Source organism: Choloepus didactylus, chromosome 13 (genome assembly GCF_015220235.1).
Source record: "Choloepus didactylus isolate mChoDid1 chromosome 13, mChoDid1.pri, whole genome shotgun sequence".
NCBI lineage: Eukaryota > Metazoa > Chordata > Mammalia > Pilosa > Megalonychidae > Choloepus > Choloepus didactylus.
The window spans coordinates 88314068-88333275 of record NC_051319.1 but is presented as its reverse complement, the minus strand read 5'-3'; the positions used below and the strand labels follow the sequence as shown (position 1 = coordinate 88333275).

Below are 19208 nucleotides of genomic sequence, written 5' to 3'. Positions count from 1 at the left end.
GTGGCGTCCTACCAGAGCGCAAAACCTGATACTACGCTTGCGCGAGCGGCGTGCCCCGGAAGCAGTTCTTTGGCCCTATGACACGTAGCAACGGGGGCAGTTCAGGGTCTGCAACTGAGTTTGGGATATCTGGAACTGCTGGAGCTGCTGCCGCTGCCACAGCCGCTGTTGGTGAGTGTCCGATACTTGTGTCACACTGTTTGTTCAGCTTCTCTCCACACCTGTGAAGCACGGCTTGTCGCCGTCTTTCGGCGCCGCGCCCTTGGTTCTTTCCTTTTGGACCCTCGTTCCCTTTCAGGCCGTGGCTTCTGACGTGGCCCCTGCACCTCAGGCGCAACCCTCCAGGGTTCTGTACTTTTGCTGGCAGGCCGCGGTTCATAATTTGCAGAGTCAGTCGCGCTGTCAGCTGTTTAGCGTTGTCCGATTGTGGGAAATCTTCTTTGGAATTGATATTTTAGACTCTCATGGAAGCGCCCCTTCCGTGTCCCCCGCACCTAGCCTAAGGTATACCAATTCCTCGAGATGGAGGTTTCTCCCGGGTCTTAATTTTGAGGCTAGATATTTCCTTAGTGTTCCCCTCTTCCAAGAAGGTCCGCCCTCCAAATGCTGCTCTTCAGAATTACAAAGGAAATACTTGCTGCCGTCTGGGGGTATTTATTTAAGTAAATATTGATTGTTTTTTCTTCCCAAAGCGTCAGGAACGAATTCAGTAGGACCTGCAGCATAATTAGTATTTGTCATTTCTCTTTTATTGCAGATCATTTGCAATGTCAGGCTTTGATAACTTCAACACGGATTTTTACCAGACAAGTTATAGCATCGATGACCAGTCACAACAGTCCTATGATTATGGAGGAAGTGGAGGACCCTATAGCAAGTAACTTTTCAACTCTGGCAATTTCTTTAGTCTACATTGCAGTGAAAGCCTGTAGGCAGAGTATTTGGTTCTGCCTAAAACTGAATGTGTGAACGTGTTCCCTATCAAGAAGGTGACTTCATAATCTTCCTCCACTGGAGAGAACTAGCAAAACTAGTTTAGGTTTGAAATTTTCCAGTTTGATGTCTTCTTCAAAATTTTCAGGTGTGAAATAGGTAGAAAAATAGCCTGTTGGGGAACAGTTTCCTAGTAAAAATATTACTACATCATTTAAAATGTGGATGGCAGGTCCAGGTATGTAGAAGATAGGTTATTTAATTCATGGGACTAGTTAAAAATTAAACTCTCTTGACGTCTTGTTTAGCAGCTATATCCATCCAATTTTCAGACTTTATCAACATTAACTGAAAGTGCTTAGTAACAATGTTTAACAGTTAATGATCCCTGTTATGAATCATCAGGTGATTTTCACATAGCAATTGATAATCATTTTTACTCCTCCTCCTACTGAAACCTTATGCCATGTAAGTTGCCAGTTAAACAGATTGAAGAGGGATTCCCAAAGCCTTTAGGCCCTCTCTTGTTAAAAAAAAAACAACTTATCTTTATATATTCCTTGGTGTTTGTGGCCAAAACTCATTAACTGAAGGTTTTCTACCAGTCTATTCTAGGACATTATGTCCTTAGTCTCTTAGTACCTTAGAGTGTAATGTTATTAGCCTCCCATCTAGTAAAGGATGGGAACATACTTGTATTGCTAAACCTTTTTTTTAAGATGGTTCAGGATCTCTTTGAGAGTTCTATGAAAATTATGAGTGTATTCCAAGTAATACACAGATACACTTACTTAAACACACATAAATATGCATTAACTTAAGGCAATACATACGTCATTTGATGTTCATCCATGCATCTTGAATTAAAAACCTTATGAAGATCATCCGAGGATGAAGGCAAGGAAAGGTTGTGTATCTTGTTAGTCTGCATGAAGCATGTAATATTAGACTGTGTTTTAATTAATAAATCTGAATTGAAGCATGTAAGAATTTTAAAAATAAACTAAAAAATTCAGCCCCACAGTGTGGTCTGTTTTGGAGAGGCTGTGCATGCTATCACATATAGACCCTTTGAATCTGCCTAATTTGATACGTTTTATTCTAAGTTGTTTTTTTCCTTCCTAAAACTTAACGCATTGAAAAATGGGAGTGAGCATGTGAAAAATACTGTCTATGAATCACATTTTTCTTTCTTTTAAGTTCTCAATTATGTAACAATGAGGATTCATCTCTTTAGATCAGTTAGTTGGGGAGAAATTGGAAGAATTGTGTTGAGAGATTTTCACCAATTTATTTATCTAAATATGTATTTTTGATGATTGCTCTGAATATAGGAGGGCAGATGAATGTGAGATTGGTCAGAGGCCATCTAATGAATCCTTGACTATAGCAGCAACAGGGCTTTGGAGAACCTGTCTCTTTAGGCAGGCCTGCTTTAAGGGAATGATGTTTGGACTTAAAATTATTGTGCCTTGTAGATTGCAGCCTCTTAGGTTCCTCTTTGCCTTTCTTTCTTTTCATGTCCATGTTTGTATCAGTTATCAGCGTGACTTATCTTATTCCATCTATCATTGCCTTATTTCCATTCTCTGCACGGGAGTTGCTTAGATATTCTATTGCCAACTATTCTCACAGTTCCATTCAACCAAGTCATGTGCAGTAAGCATTGCTTCAGTACTAAAAAAAGGCTTTATTCCTCGTGATTATATTAAACCTTTACTGCCAGTTAATGAGTATGGGTTTGTAGATGATGCTTGGGAAAACAAGAAGCGTAATGTATTAGCAGCTATCAGTTTGGGTTTCTGAGCTCTATAGAAAATTGGACTATTCCACTTTGTGTACCTTCAGTTAGATTTGCAAAATGTAAGCATCCAACTCGGTTTGTCAAATAATATTCTGTTTTGTTTGCTAACTTGATAGCAAAGATATTGTCATAAATTTTAGCCCTCTGTTGACAAAATTCTAGGTTCAAATATGATTTTACTTGGATTGTCTTTAAGTTTGACTTAACTGATTTTCAGTTCAGAGTTCTGCATTTATCCTACGAAGTCAGCTTTAACATTTTGCATAGTTTTCTCTATGGGTACTTCACAGGTATCAGTTATACATTCATATACGTAAAAGCAAGACTCTGGTCATGATCCTTTGAGTTATAATGTCATGCTGGATCTGGTCCCTCACTGTATTCTAGATATGCCTTTAAAATATATTATAATATTAGTTGCATACTTTGTGAAGTATTGAAATCTAGTATTTTTTCAACCTTTACTTAACTAATAATACCTTTTTGGAGTATCTGAGGGTTTTCATGAATTTAGGTAGACAGCCTAATACATTAAGAGACTTTTAGATTCTTTGCTGTTAGTACGGAGTGGCTGTGAAAGTGTTGATTTAGTCCATAAAGATCATGCCTACCATACCATGTTGTAAAACCAGCAGGAGCAAAACAGGAATTTTCCTGACCAGGTTGTGACAGAAAAGGAAAATAAAGAATTTCATGGAGCTTAATATGTTGTCTTTCTCACTTTCATCTTGAATATGAAACTCATATGCTTGCAGTATTTCTCTTCCATATATGAAATCTATGGATATATATCAGTGGTTATCAGAATATGGATTGCAGACCCCAGAGGGTCCTTAAAACCTTTCAGAGGGTCCTTGAGGTCCCAACTACTTTCAGAACAATACTAAAACATTATTTACCTTTTTAGGTGTGTTGACATTTGCACTGATGTTGCAAAAGCAATGGTTGTTAAAATTGCTGGTATCTGAGTATGAATCAAGGCAGTTTCAAATTTTTCTAATAGTTGTATATTCTTCACCACCACACACATTTGGGGGAAAAAAGCCAGTTTCATTTACAAATGCCCTTGATGAAGCAGTAAGAATATTGAATCCCAACCCTTACATACATATCCTTTTAATATTCTGTGTGATAAAATTGGAAATAGTCACAAAGGACTTCTATACTGAAGTATGATGGTTACTTCTAAAGAGGCGTCTGTGTAATTGAGCTGCAGACTCTGAACCAACCGCTTGTTTTCATGGAACACCATTTTTACTTGAAAGAACAACTGACAGACACTGTGGTTATTCAGACTTGAGTATTTGGCAGATATTTTCTCAAAAATGAAGTGAGCATGTCACTTCAAAGAAAGCAATTGACAATATGTGTTGCCAATGATAAAATTTGAGATTTCAGGCAAAAATAAAGATTTTGGAAACCTTGTATTCATCGCTGTGAACCTGTCAGCTTCCAAATAATTAACCTTTATTTCTGATGAGATCTGTGGTAATATTAACAAATGTGATTTTGAAATATATATTGTAGAATGAAATGTGTCCATATTTGGAGGGTTTGTATAACTCATTGAATCAGTAGTTTCCAAATGACCAGTGTGTGATATAAAAAGTGTAAGACAAGTAATGAATTTTAATGCAACAGAGTAGAAAAAGTTCATGGATATTGTTTCAGCTTCAACATTGCAACTTTAGTTTAAAAAACTACCACTTTGTTTTGAGGTTTGATGAATTATTAAGAAGAATATCCACAGTAATCTGAAAAGGTTATTCAAATATTCTATTTTCAGCTACATGTCTCTCAGGCTACATTTTCTTTAGATACTTCAACTAAAACATATCACAAAGAGTTGAATCCAGAAGCAAATATAAGACTCTAGCTGTCTCCTGTTAAACCAGACATTAATGAGATTTTCAAAAATGTAATAGTTTTTTTAATAAAAATTGTTAATATTATCATGTTATTTTTTCATGAATTAATAAATATCTTAAAGATTTTTCAGTTTTAATTTCTAATATGGTAAATGTTGATAGATATAACCCACTTAAGCAAAAACACTCTGGGGTCCTCAATAATTTTTAAGGTCTAAGGAGTCCCAAGATCAAAGAGTTTGAGAACTTCTGGTTTATACCATTATTTTTCAGTTGTTATGTTACAATGCACATTCTCTCTTTCTCTGAGAAATAGAATATAATCTGTTTATCCATATTCTAGAAACCTCCATATGGTGTTTTCTAGTTGTTTCATAAACTCAGAGGTGGATTTCTGATAAATCCTAACATCATCCAACACAATAACATACTGTCCTAAATCAAGAAATATGATTTCTTGTTCCAGTTCCACCAGCTGACCGTGGATGTGTATGTATGTGTGCAAATATAAATCAATATGTTTATATGGCAAAAAGATTAGGGAAAAATGCACATACAGAGCAAAATACTATAGCTGTCTCTGTAAAGTAGGATTTGGGGGTGATTTTTATTACAGTTGTTAAAGAATTGGCTGCTAGAATCAGACAGCTTAGTTTTGAATCCTAGTACTACCATGGGCAAATCATTTTAACCCTAATTTCAGTTTCATCTCTATAATGAGGATGACAATAATATCTACCCTATAAGGTTGTAATGAGGATAACGTGAGATAATTCACATTAAACACTTGTAGCATTACTTTGTACATAGTAACATTGTACATAGTAACATTTCAAAAAGGTTATTATAATATGTTTAATCATTTCAACCACCATATATAAAAACTGGCAAATATTCTAGAAATTTCATGACTAAATTTTCCTAGCTGCCAAAAATGAAAATAGGAATATAAAGGACATAAGCCTTCAGGGAGAGAGGGAAAGTAATAATTCTGAGTAATATAACTTCTTTTGATTTATAGGCAGTATGGTGGCTATGACTACGCACAGCAAGGCCGATTTGTCCCTCCAGACATGATGCAGCCACAGCAGCCATACACTGGGCAGATTTTCCAGCCAACTCAGGCATATACTCCCACCACACCTCAGTCTTTCTATGGAAACAGCTTTGAGGATGAGCCACCTTTATTAGAAGGTAAGATTGGTTACTGCACTTTGTAGTACTCTGTAATATCCAGGTGGGTGGTGAAAACAAATTCTAATCCTAAATTGTCCTTTTCCCTTGAAAGGATAATCTTGTAGAAAAAATTTTCTACAAAAGGATCCATTTTGAACAGGGTATATTGGAAACCACATTGGGCCAGAGGGGACTGGGTTTTTAATACACCTTTATAAAGTGATCATAATGCATGCCAACATAATTACCTTGGTGTGAGCATCGGCTTTTACTTAAAATTATTGATTAAATTTTATTAGTGAAGGAACTGTGAGGATATAATATAGTGTTGTTTATTCTACATGGAAATAAGCATGCAGATTTAGTGGCATCACTGAAAAGTATGTTGGTCATCAAATTGTGTTCCATAGAACTTGAAAAATCTATAACATGGAAATAGTTCTGAACATTTTTTTGGACCAGATACCTTTTGAAAGTCTAATGAAAGTTATGGATGCTCTCTTCAGAAAAATGCACACGTGCAAAAAGACATAGTTTGTATACAGTTTCACAGGGCCCCGAGTTGCTCCTGAAGACCCAGGTAAAGAACACGTTACTGTTAACCCTGTCCGTATATTCCTTGCTGTATAGTTGTAGCTGAGAGATGTAATGAGTGTCTGTTTCATCATATTCATTCCCTTTTCTAGCACCAAATCAGAGATTGGATATTTGTAGGATAAGTACCACGAAAACTGAAAACTGGTATTGAGGGCTTGACAGGTAATACCATGTGGCATTACTAGGTCCTCTTTTGATGCTGGTTATTTCACTTTGTCTCCTGCTCTAACATAGATTCTGGCAATTTAAAGGTATAACATAAATCCTAATTTCTCCTTATTTTCTGTTTTCTTAGAATTAGGTATCAATTTTGACCACATCTGGCAAAAAACACTCACAGTGTTACATCCATTAAAAGTAGCAGACGGCAGCATCATGAATGAGACTGATTTGGCAGGACCAATGGTTTTTTGTCTTGCCTTTGGAGCCACATTGTTATTGGTAAGACTAGCTTTCGTTCTCATGTTGTAAAATTAAAGAGTGGTCTTTAGATTTCTATCAAATGCCATTTTCAAGACCGTTAGTATACCTTAAGTCTTTGATGTGTTTTGAACAGTATTGAATTGCTCAAATTTATGCCTATTCATCACTTCTCCATTGATAATAGAGCAGATTTAGAAATCATAACCTGTTCGGGGGAGGCGGGGCAAGATGGCAGACTGGTGAGCTGTATGTTTTAGTTACTCCTCCAGGAAAGTAGGTAAAAAGCCAGGAACTGCGTGGACTGGACACCACAGAGCAATCTGTCTTTGGGCATACTTCATACAACACTCATGAAAACGTGGAACTGCTGAGATCAGCGAAATCTGTAAGTTTTTGCGGCCAGGGGACCCGCGCCCCTCCCTGCCAGGCTCAGTCCCGGGGGAGGAGGGGCTGTCAGCTCCAGGAAGGAGAAGGGAGAATTGCAGTGGCTGCTCTTACCGGAAACTCATTCTACTGATTCAAACTCCAACCATAGATAGACTGAGGCCAGACACCAGAGACTCTGAGAGCAGCCAGCCCAGCAGAGAGGAGACAGGCATAGAAAAAAAACAACACGAAAAACTCCAAAATAAAAGCAGAGGATTTTTGGAGTTCTGGTGAACACAGAAAGGGGAAGGGCGGAGATCAGGCCTTGAGGCGCATATGCAAATCCCGAAGCAAGGCTGATCTCTCTGCCCTGGGCACTTTTCCTTAATGGCCCTGGTTGCTTTGTCTATTAGCATTTCAATAACCCATTAGATCTCTGAGGAGGGCCGTTTTTTTTTTTTTTTTTTTTTAAATCCTTTTTGCTTTTTCTAAAACAATTACTCTAAGAAGCTCAATACAGAAAGCTTCAAAGAATTGAAATTTGGGCACGTCAAGTCAAGAGCAGAACTAAGAGAGCTCTGAGACAAAAGGCAATAATCCAGTGGCTGAGAAAATTCACTAAACAACACAACTTCCCAAGAAAAGGGGGGTGTCCGCTCACAGCCACCATCCTGCTGGACAGGAAACACTCCTGCACATCGCCAGCCCCATAGCCCAGAGCTGCCCCAGACAACCCAGTGTGACGGAAGTGCTTCAAATAACAGGCACACACCACAAAACTGGGCGTGGACATTAGCCTTCCCTGCAACCTCAGCTGAATGTCCCAGAGCTGGGAAGGGGGAGCAGTGTGAATTAACAGAGCCCCATTCAGCCATCATTTGAGCAGACTGGGAGCCTCCCAACACAGCCCAGCAGCCCAGAACTGCCCTGGGGGGACGGCACTCACCTGCGACATAGCACAGTCATCCCTCAACAGAGGACCCGGGGTGCACAGCCTGGAAGAGGGGCCCACTTGCAAGTCTCAGGAGCCATACGCCAATACCAAAGACTTGTGGGTCAGTGGCAGAGACAAACTGTGGCAGGACTGAACTGAAGGATTAGACTATTGCAGTAGCTTTAAAACTCTAGGATCATCAGGGAGATTTGATTGTTAGGGCCACCCCCCCTCCCCGACTGCCCAGAAACACGCCCCACATACAGGGCAGGCAACACCAACTACACACGCAAGCTTGGGACACCAATTGGGCCCCACAAGACTCACTCCCCCACTCACCAAAAAGGCTAAGCAGGGGAGATCTGGCTTGTGGAGAACAGGTGGCTCGTGGACGCCACCTGCTGGTTAGTTAGAGAAAGTGTACTCCACGAAGCTGTAGATCTGATAAATTAGAGATAAGGACTTCAACTGGTCTACAAACCCTAAAAGAACCCTATCAAGGTCAGCAAATGCCACGAGGCCAAAAACAACAGAAAATTATAAAGCATATGAAAAAACCAGACGATATGGATAACCCAAGCCCAAGCACCCAAATCAAAAGACCAGAAGAGACACACCTAGAGCAGCTACTCAAAGAACTAAAGATGAACAATGAGACCCTAGTACGGGATATGAAGGAAATCAAGAAGACCCTAGAAGAGCATAAAGAAGACATTGCAAGACTAAATAAAAAAATGGATGATCTTATGGAAATTAAAGAAACTGTTGACCAAATTAAAAAGATTCTGGACACTCATAGTACAAGACTAGAGGAAGTTGAACAACGAATCAGTGACCTGGAAGATGACAGAATGGAAAATGAAAACATAAAAGAAAAAATGGGGAAAAAAATTGAAAAACTCGAAATGGACCTCAGGGATATGATAGATAATATGAAACGTCCGAATATAAGACTCATTGGTGTCCCAGAAGGGGAAGAAAAGGGTAAAGGTCTAGGAAGAGTAGTCAAAGAAATTGTTGGGGAAAACTTCCCAAATCTTCTAAACACCATAAATACACAAATCATAAATGCTCAGCGAACTCCAAATAGAATAAATCCAAAAAAACCCACTCCGAGACATATACTGATCACACTGTCAAACATAGAAGAGAAGGAGCAAGTTCTGAAAGCAGCAAGAGAAAAGCAATTCACCACATACAAAGGAAACAGCATAAGACTAAGTAGTGACTACTCAGCAGCCACCATGGAGGCGAGAAGGCAGTGGCACGATATATTTAAAATTCTGAGTGAGAGGAATTTCCAGCCAAGAATACTTTATCCAGCAAAGCTCTCCTTCAAATTTGAGGGAGAGCTTAAATTTTTCACAGACAAAGAAATGCTGAGAGAATTTGCTAACAAGAGACCTGCCCTACTGGAGATACTAAAGGGAGCCCTACAGACAGACAAACAAAGACAGGACAGAGAGACTTGGAGAAAGGTTCAGTACTAAAGAGATTCGGTATGGGTACAATAAAGGATATTAATAGAGAGAGGGAAAAATATGGCAAACATAATCCAAAGGATAAGATGGCCGATTCAAGAAATGCCTTCACGGTTTTAACGTTGAATGTAAATGGATTAAACTCCCCAATTAAAAGATATAGATTCGCAGAATGGATCAAAAAAAATGAACCATCAATATGTTGCATACAAGAGACTCATCTTAGACACAGGGACACAAAGAAACTGAAAGTGAAAGGATGGAAAAAAATATTTCATGCAAGCTACAGCCAAAAGAAAGCAGGTGTAGCAATATTAATCTCAGATAAAATAGACTTCAAATGCAGGGATGTTTTGAGAGACAAAGAAGGCCACTACATACTAATAAAAGGGGCAATTCAGCAAGAAGAAATAACAATCGTAAATGTCTATGCACTCAATCAAGGTGCCACAAAATACATGAGAGAAACTTTGGCAAAACTAAAGGAAGCAATTGATGTTTCCACAATAATTGTGGGAGACTTCAACACATCACTCTCTCCTATAGATAGATCAACCAGACAGAAGACCAATAAGGAAATTGAAAACCTAAACAATCTGATAAATGAATTAGATTTAACAGACATCTACAGGACATTACATCCCAAATCAACAGGATACACATACTTTTCTAGTGCTCACGGAACTTTCTCCAGAATAGATCATATGCTGGGACATAAAACAAGCCTCAATAAATTTAAAAAGATTGAAATTATTCAAAGCACATTCTCTGACCACAATGGAATACAATTAGAAGTCAATAACCATCAGAGACTTAGAAAATTCACAAATACCTGGAGGTTAAACAACACACTCCTAAACAATCAGTGGGTTAAAGAAGAAATAGCAAGAGAAATTGCTAAATATATAGAAACGAATGAAAATGAGAACACAACATACCAAAACCTATGGGATGCAGCAAAAGCAGTGCTAAGGGGGAAATTTATAGCACTAAACGCATATATTAAAAAGGAAGAAAGAGCCAAAATCAAAGAACTAATGGATCAACTGAAGAAGCTAGAAAATGAACAGCAAACCAATCCTAAACCAAGTACAAGAAAAGAAATAACAAGGATTAAAGCAGAAATAAATGACATAGAGAACAAAAAAACAATAGAAAGGATAAATATCACCAAAAGTTGGTTCTTTGAGAAGATCAACAAGATTGACAAGCCCCTAGCTAGACTGACAAAATCAAAAAGAGAGAAGACCCATATAAACAAAATAATGAATGAAAAAGGTGACATAACTGCAGATCCTGAAGAAATTAAAAAAATTATAAGAGGATATTATGAACAACTGTATGGCAACAAACTGGATAATGTAGAAGAAATGGACAATTTCCTGGAAACATATGAACAACCTAGACTGACCAGAGAAGAAATAGAAGACCTCAACCAACCCATCACAAGCAAAGAGATCCAATCAGTCATCAAAAATCTTCCCACAAATAAATGCCCAGGGCCAGATGGCTTCACAGGGGAATTCTACCAAACTTTCCAGAAAGAACTGACACCAATCTTACTCAAACTCTTTCAAAACATTGAAAAAAATGGAACACTACCTAATTCATTTTATGAAGCTAACATCAATCTAATACCAAAACCAGGCAAAGATGCTACAAAAAAGGAAAACTACCGGCCAATCTCCCTAATGAATATAGATGCAAAAATCCTCAACAAAATACTTGCAAATCGAATCCAAAGACACATTAAAAAAATCATACACCATGACCAAGTGGGGTTCATTCCAGGCATGCAAGGATGGTTCAACATAAGAAAAACAATCAATGTATTACAACACATTAAAAACTCGAAAGGGAAAAATCAATTGATCATCTCAATAGATGCTGAAAAAGCATTTGACAAAATCCAACATCCCTTTTTGATAAAAACACTTCAAAAGGTAGGAATTGAAGGAAACTTCCTCAACATGATAAAGAGCATATATGAAAAACCCACAGCCAGCATAGTACTCAATGGTGAGAGACTGAAAGCCTTCCCTCTAAGATCAGGAACAAGACAAGGATGCCCGCTGTCACCACTGTTATTCAACATTGTGCTGGAAGTGCTAGCCAGGGCAATCCGGCAAGACAAAGAAATAAAAGGCATCCAAATTGGAAAAGAAGAAGTAAAACTGTCATTGTTGCAGATGATATGATCTTATATCTAGAAAACCCTGAGAAATCAACGATACACCTACTAGAGCTAATAAACAAATTTAGCAAAGTAGCGGGATACAAGATTAATGCACATAAGTCAGTAATGTTTCTATATGCTAGAAATGAACAAACTGAAGAGACACTCAAGAAAAAGATACCATTTTCAATAGCAACTAAAAAAATCAAGTACCTAGGAATAAACTTAACCAAAGATGTAAAAGACCTATACAAAGAAAACTACATAACTCTACTAAAAGAAATAGAAGGGGACCTTAAAAGATGGAAAAATATTCCATGTTCATGGATAGGAAGGCTAAATGTCATTAAGATGTCAATTCTACCCAAACTCATCTACAGATTCAATGCAATCCCAATCAAAATTCCAACAACCTACTTTGCAGACTTGGAAAAGCTAGTTATCAAATTTATTTGGAAAGGGAAGATGCCTCGAATTGCTAAAGACACTTTAAAAAAGAAAAACGAAGTGGGAGGACTTACACTCCCTGACTTTGAAGCTTATTATAAAGCCACAGTTGCCAAAACAGCATGGTACTGGCACAAAGATAGACATATAGATCAATGGAATCGAATTGAGAATTCAGAGATAGACCCTCAGATCTATGGCCGACTGATCTTTGATAAGGCCCCCAAAGTCACCGAACTGAGCCATAATGGTCTTTTCAACAAATGGGGCTGGGAGAGTTGGATATCCATATCCAAAAGAATGAAAGAGGACCCCTACCTCACCCCCTACACAAAAATTAACTCAAAATGGACCAAAGATCTCAATATAAAAGAAAGTACCATAAAACTCCTAGAAGATAATGTAGGAAAACATCTTCAAGACCTTGTATTAGGAGGCCACTTCCTAGACTTTACACCCAAAGCACAAGCAACAAAAGAGAAAATAGATAAATGGGAACTCCTCAAGCTTAGAAGTTTCTGCACCTCAAAGGAATTTCTCAAAAAGGTAAAGAGGCAGCCAACTCAATGGGAAAAAATTTTTGGAAACCATGTATCTGACAAAAGACTGATATCTTGCATATACAAAGAAATCCTACAACTCAATGACAATAGTACAGACAGCCCAATTATAAAATGGGCAAAAGATATGAAAAGACAGTTCTCTGAAGAGGAAATACAAATGGCCAAGAAACACATGAAAAAATGTTCAGCTTCACTAGCTATTAGAGAGATGCAAATTAAGACCACAATGAGATACCATCTAACACCGGTTAGAATGGCTGCCATTAAACAAACAGGAAACTACAAATGCTGGAGGGGATGTGGAGAAATTGGAACTCTTATTCATTGTTGGTGGGACTGTATAATGGTTCAGCCACTCTGGAAGTCAGTCTGGCAGTTCCTTAGAAAACTAGAGATAGAGCTACCATTCGATCCAGCGATTGCACTTCTCGGGATATACCCGGAAGATCGGAAAGCAGTGACACGAACAGATATCTGCACGCCAATGTTCATAGCAGCATTATTCACAATTGCCAAGAGATGGAAACAACCCAAATGTCCATCAACAGATGAGTGGATAAATAAAATGTGGTATATACACACGATGGAATACTACGCGGCAGTAAGAAGGAACGATCTGGTGAAACATATGACAACATGGATGAACCTTGAAGACATAATGCTGAGCGAAATAAGCCAGGCACAAAAAGAGAAATATTATATGCTACCACTAATGTGAACTTTGAAAAATGTAAAACAAATGGTTTATAATGTAGAATGTAGGGGATCTAGCAGTAGAGAGCAATTAAGGAAGGGGGAACAATAATCCAAGAAGAACAGATAAGCTATTTAACGTTCTGGGGATGCCCAGAAATGACTATGGTCTGTTAATTTCTGATGGATGTAGTAGGAACAAGTTCACTGAAATGTTGCTATAGTATGTAACTTTCTTGGGGTAAAGTAGGAACATGTTGGAAGTTAAGCAGTTATCTTAGGTTAGTTGTCTTTTTCGTACTCCCTTGCTATGGTCTCTTTGAAATGTTCTTTTATTGTATGTTTGTTTTCTTTTTAACTTTTTTTTTCATACAGTTGATTTGAAAAAAGAAGGGAAAGTTAAAAAAAAAAAAAGAAAAAAGACAAACAAGGAAAAAAAAAAAAAAAACAAAAAAAAAAAAAAGATGTAGTGCCCCCTTGAGGAGCCTGTGGAGAATGCAGGGGTATTCGCCTACCCCACCTCCATGGTTGCTAACATGACCACAGACATAGGGGACTGGTGGTTTGATGGGTTGAGCCCTCTACCATAAGTTTCACCCTTGGGAAGACGGTTGCTGCAAAGGAGAGGCTAGGCCTCCCTGTATTTGTGCCTAAGAGTCTCCTCCTGAATGCCTCTTTGTTGCTCAGATGTGTCCCTCTCTCTCTGGCTAAGCCAACTTGAAAGGTGAAATCACTGCCCTCCCCCCTACGTGGGATCAGACACCCAGGGAAGTGAATCTCCCTGGCAACGTGGAATATGACTCCCGGGGAGGAATGTAGACCCGGCATCGTGGGATGGAGAACATCTTCTTGAGCAAAAGGGGGATGTGAAAGGAAATGAAATAAGCTTCAGTGGCAGAGAGATTCCAAAACGAGCCGAGAGATCACTCTGGTGGGCACTCTTACGCACACTTTAGACAACCTTTTTTAGGTTCTAAAGAATTGGGGTAGCTGGTGGTGGATACCTGAAACTATTAAACTACAACCCAGAACCCATGAATCTCGAAGACAGTTGTATAAAAATGTAGCTTATGAGGGGTGACAGTGGGATTGGGAATGCCATAAGGACCAAACTCCACTTTGTCTAGTTTATGGATCGATGTGTAGAAAAGTAGGGGAAGCAAACAAACAGACAAAGGTACCTAGTGTTCTTTTTTACTTCAATTGCTCTTTTTCACTCTAATTATTATTCTTGTTATTTTTGTGTGTGTGCTAATGAAGGTGTCAGGGATTGATTTAGGTGATGAATGTACAACTATGTAATGGTACTGTAAACAATCGAAAGTACAATTTGTTTTGTATGACTGCGTGGTATGTGAATATATCTCAATAAAATGATGATTAAAAAAAAAAAAAAAAAAAAAAAAAAAGAAATCATAACCTGTTCAAAAAAGTGTCCAATTATTAGGAAAAAGGCAAAAAATAATAATAAAAATAGCATGTGTGGCTTTAATATGTCTTCAGGATTCCTTCTCACTTTTCAGTGATTTACTGACTTTTTTGGCCTATTGCTCTTGTCTTTAAAAAAGAAAAACATGGCATTTTTTTTTTTTTTCCTAAACATTGAGTAGTGTTTAGTTGTAATGGTGGTGGTGATTTTTCTATATTTATTTTTTTTTAATGATGGAAGTATTAAAGGACAACAAATTTTACCCTCCAAACCTGCCCTTCCCCCAAGAATGTTATGTATTGAAAAGGCAGGTGTGTTTGGTATCTTTAAATGGTAAAATTTTTTTTTCATATTATTCTCTTGGTTGTAAAGGTATGTAAATAAATAATGTAATGAATGAAGCATTGAGTAAGTCATTTGATCCTTCAACTGCCTCTGATAGATAATAATCTGTTGTTTTAGTTATAAAGCAAGGCAAGAGTATATGAAAACACTTTGAAAAGTTAAAAGCACTACACAAGTATAAGGTTTTATTACTATATGAATGAACTCATTAGTGAACTCAGTTGAGCTTTCTCAAACTTGTATACTCTTAAACAATTATTTATAAATAAATATTGAATCTAACAAAATCCCAAGGATTTTCCCACTTAATCTGTAGAAGCATTCTTGCCTTTGAGTTTGTATGATAAAAATTGACAAAGGGAACTTTTTGAAATCTTTGTGATCTGGCTTTTTTAGAGATAGTGTGATCTGAATTCAGTGTTTCTGTTCACCTACTTAACTAAGAGTAAAATAGTTCCAGTTGAGCTAACCTTTGTTAACCTATGACTCTTAGTGATGTCTTTTTTGAGAGCAGAATTAAGATTTTGCTTTTAGTCAAAGGGCTGTATAAGTCAAAGAACAATTTGGAAAAATTATCTTGCATTATATTCCTCTTTCCTAGTTGTTTAATCAGGGTTTTTTCCCTCTTCTTCCCCCTCTACCACCCTCCCCCCCCAAAAAAAAATCCTGTCTTTCTGTTTGTCCTGCTTCCTTTCTCTTAGCTCCTCTGACACTATTATAAAGTGAATGATGAAATTATTTCTGCTGCTAAAAATTATAGCTGCATCCGCAAATGAGAATAAATTGCTTTGGGGCATTTTTTGGCAGAAATGGGTGCTTTCAAGGCATATTAGCTAGTATCAAAACATTTTTAATGACTTTCTATCTTGTCTCTTTAGCTTGGAATCTGCCTGAGTTCTTTTTAGGAATCTCCTTCTTTAGGTGATTATGCCATAATTTGTCTCTTTATTTGTTCAATTCTGCCAAGCTCAAATGCTAACTGGAAAATATAAAACAAAATATCTATATTGGGAGGAGATACTTTAACTTCTTAAGAAGGATATATAGCTCAGTCTTTCACTTCTTTGAATAAAGAACAGATGCCTCTAGATTTTAATATTGAATAGGTGCTAACTAATTGAATGTCCTCTCCATGTACATTAGGTGAAATAAGACCTGAAATAATTAATATTTGCCCTTTAACCTATATTCTTTTCTTTTTCTATAGGCTGGCAAAATCCAGTTTGGCTATGTATATGGAATCAGTGCAATTGGATGTCTAGGAATGTTTTGTTTATTAAATTTAATGAGCATGACAGGTGTTTCATTTGGTTGTGTGGCAAGTGTCCTTGGATATTGTCTTCTTCCCATGATTCTACTTTCCAGCTTTGCAGTGGTATTTTCTTTGCAGTAAGTACTAATCTTTATTTTGGGGGGTGGATTGATGAATTCTGTGTAAAGGATTCATGCGTCACATAAATCATTGTTTCAGCAAACATATCAGACAGTGCCTGTCTGTGCTAGATGCTTTGGGATGATGTACAGTGGAAATGAGAGTAAATTAAAAAAATCTTCCTTGTCATCTCTACTTTTACTTATGATAAAGAATTTTATTGGTTTTGTGTTTTCTTTCCAGTGTCACAGCAGTAACGAATTAAACAGTGGTGATTGTTATTAATTTAAATACTGCATGGAAAGGGTCAGGTCATTAGAGTGTTAAAATTGTATTTACCCTCTCTTTGATATATTATAGAGCAAATCTGATTTCTTTAAGCCTTTGGGCATATGCGAAGCTTGACAATATTAAATATTTTCCATTTGGCAGCTTTTTAACTGAAAATGAAACATATTCCTTTTTTGGCAGGAGGCTGTTAGTAGCCTACCCTATGTTCTCAGATGTACTTTTGAGAAGTTTTAAGTGTGTGTAATTGTAAAATGACAACATTGATTAAGTTTAAAAACAGGTATAAATTATTGATGATCAAGTTCCTCCTGGCTAGTGTGCATATTTTCTCTCAACAGTTCAAAGTCCTCCTTGCAGTTAGTGCTGGACAATACAAATGATTGGGCTTTGTCACACTGCAGATAATTTAGGGGAAGAGCGTATCTCAACTCTTTGATTGATACTAGAAACTGGATAAGATGATTGGTTTTACAGTGTTCTTGCTCTGTATAAATAGTCTTCAGATTTTCAGTGTAGAAAGTGCTTCTCTCCTCAATTGTTAAGAATTGACATTTTTTTATATTTGAATTTTACATAGGAACCTATTTTCTACTAAAACAATTTTTCTCAACCAGGAGTGATTTTGCCTCCTAGGGGGCATTTGACAATGTCTAGAGACAATTTGATTTTTACAACTTGGCTAGAGTTACTGACATCTAACAAATAGAGGCCAGGGATGCTGCTAAACATCTTAACAATGCCCAAACCAGCCCCCACAACACAAAATTATTCAGTCCAAATGTCAGTAGTGCCAAGGTTGAGAAAAAGTGCAAAATGTAGTTGTAAATGGTTTTTATCACATAAAGTGATTCAGTATTACTGAATTCACCATAAGGTACATTTTAGCATTTGAAAAACAATCTGGATTATTTCTGCAAATGCCTCCATGTGGATTTTAAAATGCTTTTCTTTGGGTTATTGTAGGGTTCTTATATAAGTATTCTCATCTGTTTCCTTTTTTTTTTTTTTTTCCTCCCTTTTTTTCCCTTGTTGATTACAGAGGATTGGTAGGAATCATTCTCACTGCTGGAATTATTGGATGGTGTAGTTTTTCTGCTTCCAAAATTTTTATTTCTGCATTAGCCATGGAAGGACAGCAACTTCTAGTAGCATATCCTTGTGCTTTGTTATATGGAGTCTTTGCCCTAATTTCTGTCTTTTGAACTGAATTTATCTGGAATGTGGACATCAGTGGGCAATATGCACAAAAAGGACCTTTAACTCTTAAATTGGACCAGCAAACTGCTACAGCACCATTCTTGTGCCAGTTTAATGTTTGACCATTGGAGCAATGGAAGTAAATATGTATGTTTTGTTCATTTTTATAGAACTTTTGAATACTATATTGGGTTTACCTGCAAGTGTGACTAGCTTTAAGTGTCCATGCTTATACAAATAAGATGTACTATTCTTTCCTGTTCTTCAGCCTTTAGAAAAACACCCTTTTCCTTGCAAATTATATTATAATGTTTTTGACAGATTTTTTATCAACTGTGGAAAACTAGCCACATTGCTAATAATCTTTCTTGAAAGCAACCCCACCATAGTAGACATAAGACTTATTGCAGAAATATTTTACCAGGAACTTAGAGAAGAAAATTTGACTGTATACTTGAACCAGGTACACTTGAAGCAAAAAAGTGATACCAGCATAGTTTTTTTTTTATGAGTTTGCACTTCATAAATTTGACATTTCTGTAAATAATCTCATGAATATTTGCTAAAATTCAGAGATACAAAAAGTTCGCAGTCTACCTTATGTTAGACATGAAATGTGAACACCTGTTTAGATATTGGCATTAACTAAACCATGGTAACCTGGGTACATTAGTGCTCAGAGTTTGGTCTCCATGTTTCCCAGGAAAAAGAAAATCACTAACCTTTTTTGAGGAGAATATTTATAATGTCACAGTTGTCAGTATTGCAGTTATCAATGTAAAGTGCATTTGATGCTCATTAATTAAAATGTTCCTGATTAATTTTAACTATTGTTGAAGTTTACTTTTACTAAACCACTGATCTCTGTGTCTTACATTCTTTAGTTAGGTCTGGTTTTGACTTGTATTCCAATTTAACCTAAGCTTTAAGAATAGGAGTTATTTGGTATAGGATCAGAAAAAAAGATTAAATGAAAAATGGTTTACTTTATTTCCCTGCACTAAATTTATTTGGTTTGTACTGTTACACTTTCTTGCCAGAGAATCTGCAGAAAAATACTATATCATGGGATACTGATCATTAGCTTTTTCTGGAGAAACTACCTCTGATTCT

The 19208-nt window shown here is 37.1% G+C and overlaps 1 protein-coding gene across 1 annotated transcript; it reads left to right on the top strand.

Annotated features, from left to right (window-relative positions):
• The first annotated feature begins 56 nt into the window (after window positions 1-56).
• YIPF5 (Yip1 domain family member 5) lies at window positions 57-18922 on the top strand. The gene is made up of 6 exons (XM_037802053.1): window positions 57-171; window positions 758-877; window positions 5627-5799; window positions 6674-6819; window positions 16443-16624; window positions 17938-18922. The coding sequence occupies exons 2-6, from the start codon at window positions 768-770 to the stop codon at window positions 18098-18100; spliced, it is 774 nt and encodes a 257-aa protein (XP_037657981.1). The 5' UTR covers window positions 57-171; window positions 758-767; the 3' UTR covers window positions 18101-18922.
• The last annotated feature ends 286 nt before the right edge of the window (window positions 18923-19208 follow it).

Bases quoted from the DNA above. Each gene is read 5' to 3' on its own strand.
- YIPF5 (XM_037802053.1), top strand. From the start codon at position 768: ATGTCAGGCTTTGATAACTTCAACACGGATTTTTACCAGACAAGTTAT. The intron at 878-5,626 runs GTAACTTTTCAA...TTTGATTTATAG, and splicing joins AGTGGAGGACCCTATAGCAA to GCAGTATGGTGGCTATGACT. The intron at 16,625-17,937 runs GTAAGTACTAAT...TGTTGATTACAG, and splicing joins GCAGTGGTATTTTCTTTGCA to AGGATTGGTAGGAATCATTC.